Here is a 22,139-nt window from a genome sequence, read left to right as displayed (position 1 = left end):
TGGCCTAATTAAATAAAAGTTATATAAAATAAAACAAAAAAAGTCTGTTTGAGATACAAGTGAGGTGGGGTTTTTGATGTGTTTTTTTTCCTTTAATTTATGCTTTGGCCACAAACACAAGTATAGGATAAGTCAACAAAATTATGTGGGAATGAGTTAACCTCTTGAAACTAGGGAGCACTATTTTTATTTTTGGAAAAATAACGCTCCCAAAGTAAACCGCCTATTTCTCAGGACCAGATGCTAGAATATGCATATAATTGACAGCTTAGGATAGAAAACACTAAAGTTTCCAAAACTGTCAAAATATTGTCTGAGTATAACAGAACTGATATTGCAGGCGAAACCCTGAGGAAAATCCAATCAGGAAGAGCCTCTTATTTTGAAACCGTTGTGTTCCTATGCACCCCTATTGGCCATTGAAAGGGATATCAACGATATTCCTTTTTCTACGTATTCCCTAAGTTATCTACAGCATTTTGATATAGTTCCACACCTTTATGTTGAAGAATGAGCGTAAACGACTACATTGTGTAAGTGGCCAGCTGAGGGCTCTGAGTGATTCTTGCGTAAAAGACAAAAGGTAGTCATTTTTCCTCTCGCTCCTACTGAAAAAACAATTGTCCCGGTTGATATATTATCTAATAAATATTTGAAAAACACCTTGAGGATTGATTATAAAAAATGTTTGCCATGTTTCTGTCGATATTATGGACATAATTTGGATTTTTTTTTGCCGTTGTCGTGACCGCTATTTCCGGTGGATTTCTCAACATAATGTGACCAACAAAAGGAGGTATTTGGGGTATAAAAATAATCTTTATGGAACAAAAGGAACATTTGCTGTCTAACTGGGAGTCTCGTCAGTGAAAACATCCGAAGATCATCAAAGGTAAACGGTTAATTTGATTACTTTTCTGATTTTCGTGACCAAGCTTCCTGCTGCTAGCTGGACATAATGCTATGCTAGGCTATCGATAAACTTACACAAACGCTTGTCTTGCTTTGGCTGTAAAGCATCATTTCAAAATCTGATATGACAGGGTGATTAACAAAAGGCTAAGCTGTGTTTCACTTGTGATTTTATGAATATGAATATTTTCTAGTAATTTATTTTGACCGTTGCGCTATGTTAATTAGTGTAGTTGATGACAATTCTCCCGGATCCGGGATGGGTAGTTCAGGATATTAACTTTCGAAAGTGAGATTTCACCTCCCGAGTGGCGCAGTGGTCTAAGGCACTGCATCGCAGTGCCACTAGAGGTCCTGCTTTGAGTCCAGGCTCTGTCGCAGCCGGCCGCGACCGGGAAACCCATGGTGCGGCACGCAATTGGCCCAGCGTTGTCCGGGTTAGGGGAGGGTTTGCCCGGCAGGGATGTTCTTGTTCCATCACGCACTAGCGACTCCTGTGGTGGGCCGAGCGCAGTGCACGCTGACACGGTCTCCAGGTGCACAGTGTCTCCTCTAACACATTGGTGTGGCTGGCTTCCGGGTTAAGTGGGCATTGTGTCAAGAAGCTGTGCGGCTTGGCTAGGTTGTGACCGTCACCTCTCCTGAGTCCGTACGGGAGTTTCAGCGATGGGACAAGACAAGACTGTAACTACCAATTGGATACCATGAAATTGGGGAGAAAAAAAAAGATTACAAAAAAATATATAAAACAAATACAGTGAGATTTCACTGGACAGTTACTTTTGTTATCTAAGTACCTGGGTCTATCATGTCATACCCAGACAAGTATAATACATGTAATCACCGTAGCTTTTACACACAGCTCATTGGCACCCCCTGGGGAAAATGGTAGCAACAACAAAAACTATTTAGGCTATAGCAAAATATGTGTCATTCAATATAAAAATAAACAGAAGAACATAACAGAAAATAAACAATTGACTCCAATTTAGGTTTGAGCAGTCCTGGATAAATGCAATTGGAGTGTGTGATAATAGCTACATAAAATAAAGTAGCATAAAGTTTAATTTTACAGGGACAGTGCACATTCATCAACATTACTGTAAAAGTGCCAGTTTAAGCCAACTGCAGACCGATTGCCTTGGGATAAGGGTTGTTAATAACCAATTGAAGCATGTGGTGAATTTTGGTGAATTTTTATATCTCACTCGAATGTTAACCTGGACTAATGGGCGTTAGGCAACACTCATTGGTGTTATTTGCTCTAATGACATCATTGATAATTGACTAATTAGTTATTCCTCTACGGGATCAGTGTAGAGCTAACGTGTGCTAATGTGATTAGCATGACGTTGTAAGTAACAAAAAAAAAATCCCAGGACATAGACATCTTATATGGGCAGAAAGCTTAAATTCTTGTTAATCAAGCTGCACTGTCCAATTTACAGTAGCTGTTACAGTGAAACAATTACCATGCTATTGTTTGAGGAGAGTGCACAACAACAACAAAATATTCTCACGGCAACTGGTTTGATACATTCACCTCTGAAGGTAAATAATGTACTTACATTCAGTAATCTTGCTCTGATTTGTCATCCTGAGGGTCCCAGAGATAAAATGTAGCATAGTTGTGTTTGATAAAATAAATTGTAATTTTAAAATGTAGGAACTGGGTTCTACAGTTTGTTTGAACAGCTGCTGTGTCTGCTACTCACCTTTGTACAGAACGACCACTATGCCACCAGCACAAGATTCTTTCCACCGTAGCTGCTTCCTGACACCATGTAGCAGTGTATTCCACTATATAAATTTGCTTCACTGTGAATATCCATTTCAGGGACATTGAAAACCCCTTTTGAAGCTTTGGCTGTGAGAAAGGTATGCCGGGGGGGTCTGTTACATACATGGACGGGCCAGCTGAAAGCTATGATTCCTCTATTGACATCCCTTGTTAAATCCACTTCAGTCAGCGTAGAAGAAACGGAGGAGACAGGTTAAAGAAGGAGTTTTAAGCCTGAAGACAATTGAGACATGGATTGTGTATGTATGCCATTCAGACAGTGAATGGGCAGGACAAAAAAATGAAAGTGCCTTTGAATGGGGTATGGTAGTAGGTGCCAGGCACACCGGTTTGAGCTGCTGGGTTTTTCACGCTCAACAGTTTCCTGTGTGTATCAAGAATGGTCCACCAACAAAATAACTTCCAGCCAACTTGACACAACTGTGGGAAGCATTTGAGTCAACATTGGCCAGAATCCCTGCGGAACGCTTTCGGCACCTTGTAGAGTCCATGCCCCAACGAAGTGAGACTGTTCTGAGGGCAAAGGTGTTCCTAATGTTTGATATATTATGTGCATATTACCTTCCGTCGGCAGTGCCCGCCTGATTAAGTCCTGTATAGCAAATCAAACTCTCACAATTACATAAATCAAAAGAATGCATCCGGTAATTAGGTTCTTGGCTGTTTCAACCAATATTTTATCTGTTTATTGCAGTGTTTCCCCTCTATTCATTTAGCAGCAGGCATTTTATTTTGCTGCCATTTTATTTTTAAATGGTAAAACGTTTTCAGTATAAACTTAAAATCAGATATAAAGTACAGTATGTACACAAGATAATGGAGCTATATGTGATTTTTTAACAAGATCTTTGAGAACTAACAACGGCCAAATAAAAACTACAGTCGGGGAGAATCTAAAATTCCCATTGATTTTGTTATGTTTGAGTCACTCAGAAAGCATTAGAACACAACATAGCGATGGCATAATGTGTAGAACTGCAGGACACAAGGTTGAAAACAGTAAAATGTTCTCTCCACCCTGATAAAATGTGTAGAATTGCAGTGAAAAAGCTTTAAAAGGAACTGCCCAGTGAAAATCCAACTTGCAATAGTTCATGTTCTGTTAACTCATACGTAAATAATGTTGTTGACCCTGTGCTATATTTGTATTTGTGGCCAAAGCAGAAGTTGGAGAATTTTGTTACCAAAATTCCAAGAACAACAAGCCTGGCCACTAACATTAGCCTAATAATCAAACATGATCAAGTAATAGATTAGAAACCAAAACCTGCATGCACCCCACAGGGGCTCCATAGCGTTCATAACACATTTCACTGATACACCACCCGATGGAGCCCTAGAGCTACATGGACAATAGAACGTCACTACTAGTTCCCAGTGAACTATATCCATTTCAGCCACATTACCTCGGGCCATGAAGCCCATCATAAAACAATCGGTCACCCACAGTGGAACTCCATTGAGAGTGATACGAATGTGCTTTTAGAACCCATCAGGTGCCAGTGAAATTCAAAGATAATTAAGAACTATCAGTAGGCATTGAACACAGAAATAGTCATTCTATGGTTTTGACATGACATCATTCCACCCTGAGGCGGCCCTGGGTTGAAAGTGCCTACTGTAATGATATCCAATTAAAAACGTAACATATATTCTTTTTGCTGCAATTAAGCAGATGCAAACCTTCACATCTGCCCCTATAGAGGCTACTTAAGAAATAGTGTGATATGATGTAGAGCAGTGGTTCCCAAACCTTTTACAGTCCCGTACCCCTTCAAACATTCAACCTCCAGCTGTACCCCCTCTAGCACCAGGGTCAGCACACTATCAAATGTTTATTTTTGGCGTCATTGTAATCATCCTGCCACACACTTTACGATACATTTATTAAACAGAAGAATGAGTGTGAGTTTGTCACAACCCGGCTCGTGGGAATTGACAAAGAGCTCTTATAGGAGGACCAAGGCACAAATAATAATCATTCATTGTGCTCTTTATTTAGCCATCTTACATATAAAACCTTATTTGTTCCTATAAAATTCGGGAATAACTCACCACAGCTTAATGAGAATGGTGTGCTAGAAACGATGCACATAACTCTGCAATGTTGGGTTGTATTGGAGTCTCAATCTAAAATAATTTTCCACACAGTCTGTGCCTATATTTATTTTTTTTTGTGCTAGTGAGGGCCGAGAATCCACTCTCACATAGGTATGTGGTTGCAAAGGGAATCTGTGTCTTAACAGCTTGCCAAGGCAGGATACTCTGAACGCAGCCCTATCCTGTCTCCTAGAGATTAACGTACTATGGTGTGAAAAGTGCAAGTCAATCCCAGAACAACAGCAAAGGACCTTGTGAAGATGCTGGAGGAAACAGGTACAAACGTATCTATATCCACAGTAAAACGAGTCCTGTATTTATTTATTTTTCTTTCACCTTTATTTAACCAGGTAAGCTAGTTGAGAACAAGTTCTCATTTGCAACTGCGACCTGGCCAAAAATAAAGCATAGCAATTTGACACATACAACAACACAGACATGGAATAAACAAAACATAGTCAATAATACAGTAGAACAAAAGAAAAAAAAAAGTCTATATACAGTGAGTGCAAATGAGGTAAGATAAGGGAGTTAAGGCAATAAATAGGCCATGGTGGCGAAGTAATTACAATATAGCAATTAAACACAGGAATGGTAGATTCCATGATTCATGGAATTTCCATGATTCAAATTAATCCATGCTTTTGTTACTTCTAGGTTTGACTACTGCAATGCTTTACTTTCCGGCTACCCGGATAAAGCACTAAATAAACTTTAGTTAGAGCTAAATACGGCTGCCAGAATCCTGACTAGAACCAAAAAATGTGATCATATTACTCCAGTGCTAGCCTCCCTACACTGGCTTCCTGTTAAGGCAAGGGCTGATTTCAAGGTTTTACTACCAACCTACAAAGCATTACATGGGCTTGCTCCTACCTCTCTCTCTGATTTGGTCCTGCCGTACATACCTACACGTACGCTACGGTCACAAGACGCAGGTCTCCTAATTGTCCCTAGAATTTCTAAGCAAACAGCTGGAGGCAGGGCTTTCTCCTATAGAGCTCCATTTTTATGGAATGGTCTGCCTACCCATGTGAGAGACGCAGACTCGGTCTCAACCTTTAAGTCTTTACTGAAGACTCATCTCTTCAGTGGGCCATATGATTGAGTGCAGTCTGGCCCAGGAGTGTGAAGGTGAACGGAAAGGCTCTGGAGCAACGAACCGCCCTTGCTGTCTCTGCCTGGCCGGTTCCCTTCTCTCCACTGGGATTCTCTGCCTCTAACCCTATTACAGGGGCTGAGTCACTGGCTTACTGGTGCACTTTCATCCTGTCCCTAGGATGTGTGCGTCACTTGAGTGGGTTGAGTCACTGACGTGATCTTCCTGTCTGGGTTGTCGCCCCCCTTGGGTTGGGCCGTGGCGGAGATCTTTGTGGGCTATACTCGGCCTTGTCTCAGGATGGTAAATTGGTGGTTGAAGATATCCCTCTAGTGGTGTGGGGGCTGTGCTTTGGCAAAGTGGGTGGGGTTATATCCTTCCTGTTTGGCCCTGTCCGGGGGTATCATCGGATGGGGCCACAGTGTCTCCTGACCCTGTCCTGTCTCAGCCTCCAGTATTTATGCTGCAGTAGTTTGTGTCGGGGGGCTAGGGTCAGTCTGTTATATCTGGAGTACGTCTCCTGTCTTATCCGGTGTCCTGTCTGAATTTAAGTATGCTCTCTCTTGCTCTCTAATTCTCTCTTTCTTTCTCTTTCTCGGAGGACCTGAGCCCTAGGACCATGATGACCCCTTGCTGTCCCCAGTCCACCTGGCCGTGCTGCTGCTCCAGCTTCAACTGTTCTGCCTGCGGCTATGGAACCCTGACCTGTTCACCGGACGTGCTACCTGTCCCAGACCTGCTGTTTTCAACTCTTTATAGACAGCAGGAGCGAGAGATACTCTTAGTGATCGGCTATGAAAAGCCAACTGACATTTACTCCTGAGGTGCTGACTTGCTGCACCCTCGACAACTACTGTGATTATTATTATTTGACCATGCTGGTCATTTATGAACATTTGAACATCTCGGCCATGTTATATTATAATCTATACCCGGCACCGTCAGAAGAGGACTGGCCACCCCTCATCATTTGAGAAACCAAGGCTGTTGAGTCTGCCGATAAGAATGTGGGGATTGACAGAGTCGAAAGCCTTGGCCAGGTCGATGAATACGGCTGCACAGTAATGTCTCTTATCGATGGCGGTTATGATGTCATTTAGGACCTTGAGTGTGGCTGAGGTGCACCCATGACCAGCTCTGAAACCAGATTGCATAGCGGAGAAGGTACGGTGGGATTCGAAATGGTCAGTAATCTGTTTGTTAACTTGGCTTTCGAAGACCTTAGAAAGACAGGGTAGGATAGATAGGTCTGTAGCAGTTTGGGTCTAGAGTGTCACCCCCATTGAAGAGGGGTGTGACCGCAGCAGCTTTCCAATCTTTGGGAATCTCAGACGATATGAAAGAGAGGTTGAACAGGCTAGTAATAGGAGTTGCAACAATTTCGGCAGATAATTTTAGAAAGAGAGGGTCCAGATTGTCTAGCCCAGCTGAATTGTAGGGGTCCAGATTTTGCAGCTCTTTCAGAACATCAGCTATCTGGATTTGGGTAAAGGAGAAATTGTGGGGGCTTTGGCGGGTTGCTGTGGAGGGTGCCGGGCAGTTGACCAGGGTAGGGGTTGCCAGGTGGAAAGCATGGCCAGCCGTAGAGAAATGCTTATTGAAATTCTCAATTATAGTGGATTTATCGGTGGTGACAATGTTTCCTAGCCTCAGAGCAGTGGGCAGCTGGGAGGTGCTTTTATTCTCCATGGACTTTACAGTGTCCCAGAACCTTTTTGAGTTAGTACTACAGGATGCAAATTTCTATTTGAAAAAGCTAGCCTTAACTTTCCAAACTGCCTGTGTATATTTGTTCCTAACTTCCCTGAAAAGTTGCATATCATGGGGGCTATTTGATGCTAATGCAGAACGCCACAGGATGTTTTTGTGCTGGTCAAGGGCAGACAGGTCTGGAGTGAACCAAGGACTATATCTATTCCTCGATCATTTTGTTTTTAATAGGGCATGCTTATTTAAGATGGTGAGGAAGGCACTTTTAAAGAATAGGCATCATCTAATGACGGGATGAGGTCAATGTCATTCCAGGATACCACGGCCAGGTCAATTAGAAAGGCCTGCTCGCATAAGTGTTTTAAGGAGCGTTTGACAGTGATGAGTGGAGGCCGTTTGACCGCTGACCCATTACGGATGCAGGCAATGAGGCAGTGATCGCTGAAATCTTGATTGAAAACAGCAGAGGTGTATTTGGAGGGTGAGTTAGTTAGGATGACATCTATGAGGGTGCCCGTGTTTACGGATTTGGAGTTGTACCTGGTAGGTTCATTGATAATTTGTGTGAGATTAAGGGCATCAAGCTGGGATTGTAGGATGGCCGGGGTGTTAAGCATGTCCCAGTTTAGGTCACCTAGTAGCACGGGCTCAGAAGATAGATGGGGGGCAATCAATTCACATATGGTATTGAGGGCACAGCTGGGGGCAGAGGGAGGTCTATAGCAAGTGGCAACAGTGAGAGACTTGTTTCTGGAAATGCTATAGTTAGCGATGGAGATGTCAACGTTTTTGGTGGTTTTCCTAAACCAGGATTCAGACACGACTAAGACATCCAGGTTGGCAGAGTGTGCGAAAGCAGTGAGTAAAACAAACTTAGGGAGTAGGCTTCTAATGTTAACATGTATGAAACCAAGGCTTTTACGGATACAGAAGTCAACAAATGAGAGCACCTGGGGAGTGGGAGTGGAGTTAGGCATTGCAGGACCTGGATTAACCTCCACATCACCAGAGGAACAGAGGAGAAGTAGGATAAGAGTACGGCTAAATGCTATACGAGCTGGCCGTCTAGCACGTTCGGAACAGAGAGTAAAAGGAGCAGGTTTCTGGGCACGATAGCATAGATTCAAGGCATAGTGTACAGACAAGGGTAAGGTAGGATGTGAGTACATTGGAGGTAAACCTAGGTATTGAGTAATGATGGGGCGGCAGGGTAGCCTAGTGGTTAGAGCGTTGGACTAGTAACCGGAAGATTGCAAGCTGACAAGGTACAAATCTGTCGTTCTGCCACCGAACAGGCAGTTAACCCACTGTTCCTAGGCCGTCATTGAAATATGGCGATTCAGACAGTTAGCAGGCCAATGCTAACATGCTTACAGTTAGTAGGCCAGGGCTAAACAAGCTAGCAGTTAGCAGACCGGGTTAGCAAGCAAAGCAGTTAGCAGACCGGGGCAGGCAAGCAAGCAGTTAGCAGGGGCTAGCAAGTTAGCCTTTGGGGCACATCGCGATGGGGTTAAGTCTGTTTTTGCCCCTTCGTGCGGTGACGCCGATAGACCAGTCATGGAATTAGTAGGGTTCCAAGTAGCTCTAGGTAGCCGGCCTAGCAGGTTCGCAGAATGGGCCTTAAGCGGGCGTCGCGCCTTAGGGGCCTGTTGGAATCCTCGGGCTGATTATGTCGGTATTCCAGTCGTAGAGGATCGGCGGGGTTCCGTGCCCCGTACCGGCAGTAGAAGGGGTCTGGATATTGTAGCCCAGGAGTGAGCCGGGAGATGGTTCTAGCATGAGCTAGCCCCAGGCTAGTTGGTGCTAGCTCCGGGATGGAAACGTTAGCCAGGAGTAGTCAACCCTGGTTGAGGTATACCAGTTCTGAGGTAAATAGAAATACTTTTGGGGAAAAACATATAAATCCACACCACATTGGGTGAGGCGTGTTGCAGGAGAGTATTTTGAAGTTGATGTTTAGGAAAGATATAAAAAAAGAACGCGAAGAAAAAGATATATACACATGGGACGAGACAAGACAAAGACGTCTGACTGCTACGCCATCTTGGATTCTGAAAGGCCGCTCAGCAAGGAAGAAGCCACTGCTCCAAAACTGCCATAAAAAAAGCCAGACTACGGTTTGCAACTGCACATGGGGACAAAGGTCGTACTTTTTGGAGAAATGTCCTCTGGTCTGATGGAATGAAAATAGAACTGTTTGGCCATAATGACCATTGTTATGTTTGGAGGAAAAAGGGGGAGGCTTGCAAGCCGAAAAACACCATCCCAACCGTGAATCACGGGGGTGGCAGCATCATGTTGTGGGGGTGCTTTGCTGCAGGAGGGACTGGTGCACTTCACAAAATAGATGGACTCATGAGGAAGGAAAATTATGTGGATGTATTGAAGCAACAGCTCAAGACATTAGTCAGGAAGTTAAAGCTTGGTCGCAAATGGGTCTTCCAAAAATGGACAATGGCCCCAAGCATACTTCCAAAGTTGTGGCAAAATGGCTTAACAAAAACAAAGTCAAGATATTGGAGTGGCCATCACAAAGCCCTGTCGTCAAATCCAAAATAAAATTTGTGGGCAGAACTGAAAAATCGTGTGCGTGCAAGGAGGCCTTGCAAACCTGACTCAGTTACACCAGCTCTGTCAGGAGGAATGGGCCAAAATTCACCCAGCTTATTGTGGGAAGCTTGTGGAAAGCTACCCAAAACGTTTGACCCAAGTTAAACAATTTAAAAGGCAGTGATAACAAATACTAATTGAGTGTATGTAAACTTCTGACCCAATGAGAATGTGATGAAAGAAATAAAAGCTGAAATAAATCATTCTCTCTACTATTATTCTGACATTCTTAAAATATAGTGGTGATCTTAACTAACCTAAAACGGAATTTTTACTAGGATTAAATGTCAGGAATTGTGAAACTGAGATTAAATGTACTTGGCTAAGGTGTATGTAAACTTCCGACTTCAACTGTAAGTGAAGCCCAAATCAATGTAATTCTCATCATATTTGCGCCTCTTCGATGGTCCAACGTCCCTGTCGGTTTTTCGGTGCTTTCCCGGGTAAGCGGGCAGTAGCTCTTCAGCTGTATCAGATTCACAACTGTCAGTATCCATGCTAGCTGGGCTAGCAACAAATGTAGAATTACTGATGCTAGCATTGGATGTGCTCGTGGAAGCAGAACAACTTGTGCCATCGACAGGTGTAGGTGTAGTACTACTGGTTGTAGCACTGGTTGTAGCAGTACTACCAGTAGAGGTGGTATGTGTCTCTATGGACGCAGGCCTTACTTTTTTTTAACCATTTATCAATTTTCGAGCAAACGGAATGAGAAGCAGCTACGTTAGTCACCAAAATGTATAGCCCCGTTGGAAAATCTAAATGGACTGTTTGAAAATGTGAATCACATTTTTATTTGGCGCAGCCCCGAATGTATTGCGTGTACCCCCAGTTGGGGAATAGCTGATGTAGAGTATTCAACTCTTACCCTATGAGGCCCGGAGCCTGCTGGTTTTCTGTTCTACCAGATAATGAATTGCACACACACCTGGTCTCAGGTCTAAACCAGTCCCTGATTAGAGGGGAACTCTAATGCAGTGGAATTGAGTTTGAGGGATGTCGACAATGAAAATGCCATGGTTAAATTCAAATTGACAATACAAATAATTTTCACATAATTTATTTCTAAGAAGGGGAAAACAGAGTTTACACATACTCTCAATAAAGTATAAAACATATAAAATGTTGGTACAAAGGAGGAAATATGACAAAGGAAATGGTCAGAGACACTGAAAGCCAGATACATTTCAGCCAATATAATTTGTTTTATTAATTTGGAGGTACACAAGTGTATACCAATATTCACAAATAACTATTTGGAATATACATGATATTTTGGTTGGTTGAGTGCTATGTGTCTCTAGGCGAGGCGTGAGGGTGTGTATGTGGGTTAGTGCCTCTGGTACCAGTGTGGCAGATCTGGTAGCAGGCCCGTCTCTGGCCGTTCTCCTCCACTGTGTAGGCACTGAGACACAGGTCCATCCAGGGCCTCTCCGCTGGGCACAGGAAGGGAAAAGGCACAGACAGACATGAATACACCACACAAAACATAAATACACCACACAAACATGCACGCACACACACCAAATTGACATCCTTAAATACATATTTTAGCCTAGCCTGCTCAGGAGGACATGTGAAAACTAATTGCTGTCCAGTTACTTGCTCAATTGCTGCAGTGCATTCACACTCTGAGGGGCCATCTGCCTGGAAGCTCATCCAGCCTCATTGCTCACTAATGGGAAACCTCTACGCGCTGTTTGTTAATGCTTCATTAGAGCCCACTGTTGATGTGGGGTTAAAATCTCTGCCCTTGAAATATTGACAAAAACATTCTCACTTCACAGGTCTATTTATGTGATAGTGATACATCCGTGGACAGTGCTGGAAGCACTGAAGTCACTGTAGCTCAGTTGGTAGAGCATGGCGCTTTCAATGCCAGGGTAGTGGGTTCAATTCCCAGACTACCCATATGTAAAAAGTATGCATGCATGACTAAGTCGGTTGGATAAAAGCATCTACTAAATGGCATATTATTATTATTATAATAATATATGATTACCCGTACTACTCCCTGGTGGGCAGAGTCTGTCCATGGTTTCCTGGACCCGGTCTTGTGCCTCCTGGTCAGCTGCTGCATCCTCAGCTGACACGTGGAAGAAGGATTCCTGCCATAGGTTTAATGGTGTTACAAGTTAGACAACAAGAATACAACACTCATAGAGCCCAAATACCCATGCAGACCTATGGGCACCAAGTTGAAAAATATTTCAATGTGTTGTGTCTGTCTTGTCTCTTCATATGGATGCCCTCACGTACTGCATCTCTCCAGAGCAGGGCCTCCAGGAAGCCGGTGCCATCCTGCAGCTCAAGCTTCATCAGTAGGCCATACTGCAGCAGCTGCACCCCGAGAGCTGGGCGAGGGAAGAGAGCCGAGAGGAGAGCCATAACATTAAAACCACATGATTTAAGAGAGACCTGAGCAGAGGCAGGAGCGGACGCTAGGCGTAACTTTACAACCTAAGGAGGGAAGCCATAACATAAAACTGAGGATTGGTGGAGTAAAGAAACACAGCAGACGTAACATTAAAAGTGCCGGTGGAGAGGAGACATAAGATCAAAACAACTGAGGGTTCAGGAAAGGGGGAGGAGCCGAGTAACAAGAGGGAGAGAGAAGACAATGCAGTCCAACTAGAAGAGGCTGGTGGGAGGAGCTATAGGAGAACTCACTGTAAAGACGAATGGAATAAATGGAATGGTATCAAACACAACAAACATACGGAAACCATGTTTGACTCCGTTCTATTCATTCCATTCCAGCAATTACAATGAGCCCTTCCTCCTAGAGCCCCTCCCACCAGCCTCCCCTAGCTGAGGGCATGGTGCAGAGAGAAGATCAAGAATAGCCAGTACATTTAAAAGAAAAGAGTGGGATGAAGGTAGTCCTAACATGATCAAAACGAATGCTGTGACCATAGCATTAACAAACCGAGACGTCACAGACACAACAGAGCAGTGAAATGGAAAACCCAGCCGAGCCAGAATATCCACGAAAGCTGAAGAGGCAGTTACATAAAAAAAAACGTCAAGAACATAAACCCAGGTCACAAAGGTCACCGTGAGAGACCTGTCTCTGTGTATTGTAGCTCATGTTCCGCATAGACCAGGTCACAGGTGTTCAAGTGACTCAAGTCCTTAAACCTGTACTTTTATTGCATGGAAAATAATGTTCTAACTGGTCTAATAAGATCTTCCTACCACTGCAAAATGTTTTGCTGAGGTTTTGCCTGTGAACACGACCCAGGTAAGAGGTTAATGTGATCAAGGGGTGAATAGGGAGAAATGACGATGGGGTCAGGTCCACACTAAATCGCCACCACCTAAAAGGTGTACACAGTGAGAAAGAGATCACCATACCTTCTGCCACACTTTTCTCATCCCAAACATCTACTCCTTCTCCCAATGATTCTCCCACTTTTAGTTGGGAGCACTGTTTGCATCTGAAAAACAAAAGGCATAAAAACCCACATCACATTTTAGTGTATTTAAGTACACTGATGGACAAAATGTGGCCTGTGTCAGATGTGGCTAAGACAGTGATTTTCAAGATAGGTACAGACCCATAGTATCTTTTCGTGCCCCGGAAGAGGAAGGGAGCCGAGAGATCCAGCGGGGTCATGGTTCCTTGTGGTGATGTCACTGGCACAATGTTACTGTACGCGGATGCTATCCGACACGTCTCCTCCAAGGTAGCCCCTACGGGAAAGCAGACAAAATAATGGTTAACAGTTTAGCCTTTGGCGTAAAACATAGAATCAAACTGTCATAGCGTAGCTTTTAGAAGGTAAACGTGAAATGCATCACTAAAAGAGACACGCATCACTGTTTTTCAGTAGGAATAGATTGCATTTATATAGCGTTTCTTTACTAGGTTTCAAGTCTGTATGGTTGTGGCCATGAGAGGAAGGGAGATGCAGATAACACTCTGTGTCTCCATAGTAACAAGGCAGTTGTGTGGTTCGCACCCATAAGGAAGATCAGCTCCTTTGCCTTGCCCTTTCCCATTAGCTGACTGGACATCAGAAGGGTCAGGGTCCGGCTGGGGGATTCAGAAGGAGGCTCTCTGGGGAGAGGCAGAACCAGAGTCCAGTAACCATTATTACATGGTCCAACGTCCTTCTGGGCTTCTGAGAACAAGCCCCCCACTGTGACATCATCAGGGACGTCCCGTCTGAAAGGTACAGGGCAGTTTCTCAATCGTTTCTCAATCTATTCCTGACTGATTAGTGCTGTCTGGAATCCTTGGACGTCCCTACCCTAAACCCTAACCTTGTCCTTTACATTTAAAAATGTTTAAACGTTAACTTCAAATGGAGTAAGGATGTCACAAGGATCCCAGATAGCAAGGACAATAACTGATTGACACCCAGAGAGTGCACACACCAGTTTCAACTAATCAAAGGCTTGGTGATTAGTTGAATCAGGTGTGTTAGTGCTGGACTAGATAATTGTGCACACCCTGGGGTCCCCAATGGATTGAGAGAGACATGTGCGAGTATGTATATGACGAAGCATGGATAACCTATGACCTCACAATTGGAGCTATGTCGCTAATACAATCAAGTAAATGTTGTGTCTTGCGTGTTTGTGTTTGGTTGTCAGTGTATAGCAGTAACTCACATGGTTTTACACTTGTGACAGAAGAGTTTCAGGGACTGGTAGAGTCTCTGAGGCTGGTAAGACTTGAGCTGAACCTGAACGTGGAACACCTGAGGGGGGCTTCTGCTCTTCACTTCAGCCAGACTCACCTGTTCCACAGTGTGGTCACACGTCCTCTCTACACCAATACACATACAACAAGTGTCAGAGTAGCTAGCAGATTGTAACGGGCTAATGTGATTCTCCATTAGCCGTTACGGGATAGATACTGTTTGGCGTAGCAGAGAATTTTCCACCGACCTTAACGATACTATCTTAGTTCTCGATTCACTCTAACATGCATCTTCTAAAATGCCCATGTCCAGTCACAGCTGGCTGTTTTGTTTGAATGTAGAAAATAAAACAAATTAATGTTTTGCTCTATGAAGTAATCCAACAATGTGTACGCCACCCTCTTTATTTCAAATCTTCTCTCACTGTGTTGGATCACGTCATGGAGCAAACCAAATTATTTATTTTAATAACAGAGCATTTTCTAAATTCAAACGAACCACTTACAACTGGACACAGACATTTTCGGAGATATATATTTGGGCGAATCGAGAACGAAGATAATATCGTTAAGGTTGGCCAAAAATTCTCGGTGCTACGCCGTATCTATCCTGTAACGGCAAATGGAGCAGCACATTAACACGTCACAATCTGCTAGCTAGTGTCAGACAGGACTGCAACAAATCAAAGACATAGACTTCTATCACAGATGTGGATGTACATTAGTAGTGGAGGAACCCAGTTTTCATTGTACTGGCTGAGGGTGTGGATTTACACCTAGACTAGGAAGTGATTTTGTACTGGCAGGGTGTGTGAATTATGTCTAAACTGGGAAGTGATTTTGTTTCTTGAGATGTGATTCAAACCTTTATTTTTCTGCTCACATCCTAATATTTTACAATTATATAAGCTTATAATTTGCCCACAAGTGTAACAAAATAGCGCCATACTTCTCATTTCATACCTGTAGCAATTTCATCTGGAGCAGTACCTAAAATGATAGCAGAAACTTATGTGGTGCCATAAGTTTCCTCCAAACCACAGCCTTCCAAGCCATTATGACTGTAAGGAATATTAACAGGAAAACAAGATATTGTTCATATAAGCATCAAAAGTGAAAAATGTCAACATACCAAAAGACTCTGGTGGTGTACTCCAGACTTCAAACATGGACGAGTCATTTATGTCAGACTCGGAGAATGTCTCCAAGATCCTGAAACAATGAGAAAATAAACTTAAAAGATTGGCACTTCAAGCGAAAGTGTCCTATCATTTAGGCCTTATGAGGTGACAACACAAATTGGCAGACAGCCCCCTCTTACTTTTTGAGGTCCAGTATATCTGGGCTGTCTTCAGGCAGCACACGTAACCCCCTGCCATATGAGGTGCCCCCATGCAGGTGGAAACCCAGGTGTCCCGTCTGATCAGACTGGACAGAGTCATTGCTTGGCAACCGACTAGCCCCAGGAACTGCGTGTAGGTTGTATATCCGAAGGTATGACCCGGGCTAGAAGAAGAAGGAGGGGTCAAAGACATGTTAGAAACGTATGTATCACTCCAACCCCTCTCAACTAAAATAGCACCTGCATATTGGAAATTGATGAGGTGAGTTACTGTTTCACGATCCTTGGATTTGAGTCATCCAATGTATCATGTTGCAATGCAGATTGTATTTTTTATTTTTTTTAATGTAGTTGCAGTCTTCGCATCAGACGGAAATCAGCACCAGACATCATACTGCTCCCCATAGTGGTCATTGAATCATTTCACTGTTGCTGAATAACAAGTAGCAGGATGCATCGGTTTAATTTGACACTTGCAGCCAGAAGAGGGCGGTATGGTACCAAATCTAAACCTTTCCCGTGATACGAGACAAATCAGGTTGAAGTATTTTTAACAAGTATATCTCATCAAGGGTACACAAATCAGCTAAACTGAATGTTTTTTAACAGATGAGCTCTATGGTCACAACCAGCTTCAGGGTGACAGGAACCTGACTTCACCTCTCATGCTCTATCAGTGAGAGCACATGAGTACAGGGTAGTAGAGTAGTAGGGGAGCACCGTTTATCTCTACTGCTCATCAGGGGCTTTGTTCAGCTTCCGGCCACAACATGGGCTAGTACCGTGTACCTATCTAGTAACACTGGCCATGTTTAAAAGACGGCATACATTTCCTTAACATGTTCTTGTTTAGTTGTTTTGTAAAGCGACTGCACAAAGCAGGCATTCCATAGAACATTTCTGGAATTTTGAGATACTATTCTTAGAAGTATCCTCCACAGGGTGAAAAAAGCTAACAGCAGAAGAAAATTGTCCAATTCATTCTTTATACTCAACTGCAACATCTACAGCCCAAAGACATTCCCTTATGTGCAGACAAGAGGCAAGCAAGGTTTGCCTGATGGTCTCCCAAAACCTTCCTTTCTGGAGCAACACTCAGTTCTGAAGATTCTATCAGTCAGGGCTGACTGGAGCACAGGGGGTTGATAATGGTGCTGGGGGGGGGGCACCAAAATTGCAGCACATTGAGGACATTTCACAGAAACATTGTCACAATATCCTAAGTATTAAAAAAAAATGAAAAGATCAACAACATTGGGGTGTCCAATGTTTAGTATTTGAGAGTTCTGTGAGTTGGCCACAATTTTGTTTGTGTTTAAATGCCAAAGATAGAAACAGGTGTTAGAGCCGCAGAGTAAATGATTAATGCTCAGAGACTGGTGAGAGAACACAGGAGGACAGTGAGTCTTCAGCGAAACGGGGGTGATGCTGCATGCTTCTGGTTCAAAGCCAGCCAAGCCCAGTCCTGCTGCTAACCCCAAAGCTGTTCCTGCCTTGCTACAGCTATTACATCTACCATCCTCTACCCAAAGTAGCCAGGTGTGGTTATAATGAGAACACATACTGAGCCAAGCGATGGGGGCTCTCTTTCTGCCAGTGACAGCTCTGGTTCCTGATATATTTCGTTGACACATTAAGGTGGCGTTTTCTATCCGCTTTAACAGTCATCACCCAAAAATACATGTTCAAGTGCGTCTGTGTGACCAAACGTCATGATCCCACCGACTAACAGTGTCTCATTCTCCGAGTGACGCAATGATTGCTCAGTAAAGGATTCTCCAAATACAGAAGATTGCTTTCGGCTTTACAGTTTCTTAACGAGTCAGGCTCAATAAACCAGACCAAACTTTAGTCGCCTGGCAGAGAAAAAAAACAACAACCCAATTTCACACCAGTCTTTTTATAATAGAGGGAAACTAGAACCAGAAGCTAGAAAGAAAGCCGACATTACTCAGTTACAGGATTCAGGGGTTGTGGGTGGGGAGTGGGGAAACTCACAGGAGAGGGGAAGGGGAGTAGCACAATAAGTGTGGCTCATTGAGATTAAGCACCTCGATTAAAAGTACAATGTTTGGGGCTCTTGGCAGCCATTTTGTTAACACTTTTCTGGAAGGTAAACAAAGTCAGACAAAGTGTTCCCTAAGATACAAGATTAAAACAAATGAGGAAACAGTGCATTGAAACAACTTTTTTTTTTTAACAAGAGCTGCCAAAGTAATGAAGGTGGTTTCAGACCACGCTCATCTGACAAGTAACCTTGTGTGAGACCTGAAGACTTGTGTAGACTCCCTGAACTAATGCCTAGGCTTTAGCTCAGCAGCCTAACACCATCTTGTGGTGTTGGCTAGCCACGCAAGTGTGTTCAGACAGCACAGGTGCCCTGTCTCGCTCTTGTATTTATCTCGCACTTCATGAATAACAGATGACAAGATGTGTGGCTAGCCAAGAGGCCACAGTGGTACAGTATGGGGGATGGGCCTAACTGTCCGCAGACAGAAAGTCATCTCTCTGGTCAACATGCACAGTCTATGAAGGCTAAAGTGGTGGGACATTTACATAGAGGCGGCAGTTTATTCCCACTGTAGAGCAGGCCACATGTTAAAAGTTGTCCACGCACCCAGTCACGTAACTGACACGCTTTAATGCAATCTCAGAAACCCAGGGTGAGGTAAAACACCGGTGTGAGAATGGGACTGAAATCCTCAACTTGAGACAATCTGAGTCAAGAAAGGATACAACTACTAGGAGAGTTGCATTCTGGGAGCAGACCAATGGAACTAGGTCCAGTTGAGTTCTACTCTTCACATTGCAATTCTAATGATGTCAATAAGCCTCAAACCCCCTCATCCCCACAATGATTAATAAGGACCCTTATTCAAAACAGCAATGATAGGAAGCTGGAATCCAGGTGCTTCAATGACACCGCGACCTCTCTTGGTCCAGACACCAGGGTTCACTTACAAATGGGGCTATTTATACGAACACAGACCTATGCAAAGCAGCGCTCCCAATTTGTCATTTTTTCCCCCTTAAAATAACTCTAAAAAATGGCATTGGGTTAAAAATGCCTTCTCACAGAAGGCGAGCATGGCAGATCATGTTTTCGCAGGCAAAGGGAGCGAGCGGAGTAATGAAGCAGAAGTGTGAACGTTATTCTTTCTCAGAATGCTCTCGCCATGCGCAATTGCTTTTTAAAGCATGAGGAGAAATGGCGTCTGACACTTCTGTACTTTACGAGGAGACTTTCAACCACAGCGTTAATCTCATTTTCACCATCATACACTGTGTTCAACAAACAGGAAGCAAGGGCAAGGGGGCGTGGGGGAGGGAGAGGGGGAACTGCATCCAGTAAGTGCAGGGTCAGCTGTAAATAATCACCATAGATTGTCCTCTATATGTGTAAGTGTCTATACGTACACATGGAAGGTCACTACCTATTAAGGGACTCTACTCTGCCTATTTTCTTACTAAAAGCAAATGGACATAACCAACACCTTTCCAGTTTATTTAGAATAAGTTGAATCCAAAAGTATCTATACATTTTGGGGTGGCAGCCTAGTGGTTAGAGTGTTGGACTAGTAGATGAAAGGTTGCAAGTTCAAATCCCAGAGCTGACAAAGTACAAATCTGTCGTTCTGCCCCTGAACAAGGCAGTTAACCCACTGTTCCTAGGCCGTCATTGAAAATAAGAATTTGTTCTTAACTGACTTGCATAGTTAAATAAAGGTATTATAATAATAATAATAATAATAATAATAATAATAATACACACACACACAAACAGTTGAAGTCGGGAGATTACATGCACTTTTTTCCCCCCTTAACACATTTAATCCTAGTAAAAATTCCCTGTCTTAGGTCAGTTAGGATCACCACTTTATTTTAAGAATGTGAAATGTCAAAATAATAGTAGAGAATGATTTATTTCACTTTAATGTCATTCATCACATTCCCAGTGGGTCAGAAGTTTACATACAATTAATTAGTATTTGGTAGCCTTAACTTTCAATTGTTTAACTTGGGTCAAACGTTTCAGGTGGCCTTCCACAAGCTTCCCACAATAAGTTGGGTGAATTTTGGCCCATTCCTCCTGACAGAGCTGGTGTAACGTTTGGTAACGAGTCAGGTTTGTAGGCCTCCTTGTTCGCACACACTTTTTCAGTTCTGCCTACAAATTTTCTATAGGATTGAGGTCGGGGCTTTGTGATGGCCACTCCGATATCTTGACTTTGTTGTCCTTAAGCCATTTTGCCACAACTTTGGAAGTATGCTTGGGGTCATTGTCCATTTGGAAGATCCATTTGCGACCAAGCTTTAACTTCCTGACTCATGTCTTGAGATGTTGCTTCAATATATCCACATAATTTTCCTTCCTCATGAGGCCATCTATTTTGCGAAGTGCACCAGTCCCTCCTGCAGCAAAGCACCCACACAACATTTTTTATTTTTTAAATTTGATTAATTTTTATTTCACCTTTATTTAACCAGTTAGGCTAGTGGAGAACAAGTTGTCATTTACAACTGCGACCTGGACAAGATAAAGCAAAGCAGTGCCTCACAAACAACAACATAGAATAAACAAACATACAGTCAATAATACAGTAGAAAAAGTCTATATACAGTGTGTGCTAATGAGATAACATAAGGGAGGTAGTGAGGCAATAAATAGGCCATGGCGGCGAAGTAATTACAATATAGCAACACTGGAGTGATAGATGTGCAAAAGATGAATGTGCAAGTAGAGATACTGGGGTGCAAAGGAGCAAGACAAATAAATAAATACAGTATGGGGATGAGGTAGTTGGATGGGCTATTTACAGATGGGCTATGTACAGGTGCAGTGATCTGTGAGCTGCTCTGACAGCTGGTGCTTAAAGTTAGTGAGGGAGATATGAGACTCCAGCTTCAATGATTTTTGAAGTTCGTTCCAGTCATTTGCAGCAGAGAAGTGGAAGGAAAGGCAGCCAAAGGAGAAATTGGGTTTGGGGATGACCAGTGAAATATACATGCTGGAGTGCATGCTATGGGTGGGTGCTGCAATGGTGACCCGTGAGCTGAGATAAGGTGGGGCTTTACCTAGTAAAGACTTGTAGATGACAGTGGGTTTGGCGACGAGTATGAAGCGAGGGCCAGCCAATGAGAGCGTACAGGTCGCAGTGGTGGGCAATATGAGGCTTTGGTAACGAAACGGATGGCACTGTGATAGACTGCATCCAGTTTGTTGAGTAGAGTGTTGGAGGCTATTTTGTAAATGACATCGCCAAAGTCGAGGATCGGTAGGATGGTCAGTTTTACGAGGGTGTTTGGCAGCATGAGTGAAGGACGCTTTTTTGTGAAATAGGAAGCCGATTCCAGATTTCATTTTGGATTGGGGATGCTTAATGTGAGTCTGGAAGGAGAGTTTACAATCTAACCAGACACCTAGATATTTGTAGTTGTCCACATATTCTAAGTCAGAACGATCCAGAGTAGTGATGCTGGACGGGCAGACAGGGGCGGGCAGCAATCGGTTGAAGAGCATGCATTTAGTTTTACTTGCATTTAAGAGCAAGTAGAACCCTGTGGCACCCCTATTGAGAGTGCCAGAGGTCCAGACAACAGGCCCTCCGATTTGACACACTGAACTCGGTCTGAGAAGTAGTTGGTGAACCAGGCGAGGCAGTCATTTGAGAAACCAAGGCTGTCGAGTCTGCCGATAAGAATGTGGGGATTGACAGAGTCGAAAGCCTTGGCTAGGTCGATGAATACGGCTGCACAGTATTGTCTCTTATCGATGGCGGTTATGATATCGTTTAGGACCTTGAGCGTGGCTGAGGTGCACCCATGACCAGCCTGAAACCAGATTGCATAGCGGAGAAGGTACGGTGGGATTCCAAATGGTCAGTAATCTTTTTGTTAACTTGGCTTTCGAAGA

The 22,139-nt window shown here is 43.5% G+C and overlaps 1 protein-coding gene across 5 annotated transcripts in view; it reads right to left on the bottom strand.

The window, feature by feature from the left end:
• Window positions 1-11,276: 11,276 nt before the first annotated feature.
• Window positions 11,277-22,139, bottom strand: part of pot1 (protection of telomeres 1 homolog) — a 51,269-nt gene continuing 40,406 nt past the window's right edge. For 3 of the 5 annotated variants that reach the window (XM_024381037.2, XM_024380944.2, XM_024381122.2), the window contains 10 exons: window positions 16,205-16,389; window positions 16,016-16,095; window positions 15,847-15,873; window positions 14,853-15,009; window positions 14,198-14,403; window positions 13,793-13,928; window positions 13,590-13,672; window positions 12,492-12,586; window positions 12,235-12,340; window positions 11,277-11,668 (listed from right to left, as the gene is read on the bottom strand). In XM_024381037.2, coding sequence (XP_024236805.1) covers window positions 11,523-11,668; window positions 12,235-12,340; window positions 12,492-12,586; window positions 13,590-13,672; window positions 13,793-13,928; window positions 14,198-14,403; window positions 14,853-15,009; window positions 15,847-15,873; window positions 16,016-16,095; window positions 16,205-16,389 — 1,221 coding nt within the window. In that variant the 3' untranslated portion in view covers window positions 11,277-11,522. The remainder of the gene's footprint in view (window positions 11,669-12,234; window positions 12,341-12,491; window positions 12,587-13,589; window positions 13,673-13,792; window positions 13,929-14,197; window positions 14,404-14,852; window positions 15,010-15,846; window positions 15,874-16,015; window positions 16,096-16,204; window positions 16,390-22,139) is intronic. The other 2 variants (XM_024381274.2, XM_024381206.2) reach the window with 2 other exon arrangements.

The sequence above is a fragment of the Oncorhynchus tshawytscha genome, linkage group LG01, assembly GCF_018296145.1.
Source record: "Oncorhynchus tshawytscha isolate Ot180627B linkage group LG01, Otsh_v2.0, whole genome shotgun sequence".
NCBI classification, from domain to species: Eukaryota; Metazoa; Chordata; class Actinopteri; order Salmoniformes; family Salmonidae; genus Oncorhynchus; species Oncorhynchus tshawytscha.
Note: the sequence above shows the minus strand (reverse complement) of the source record. Positions and strands in the feature narration are given on the sequence as shown.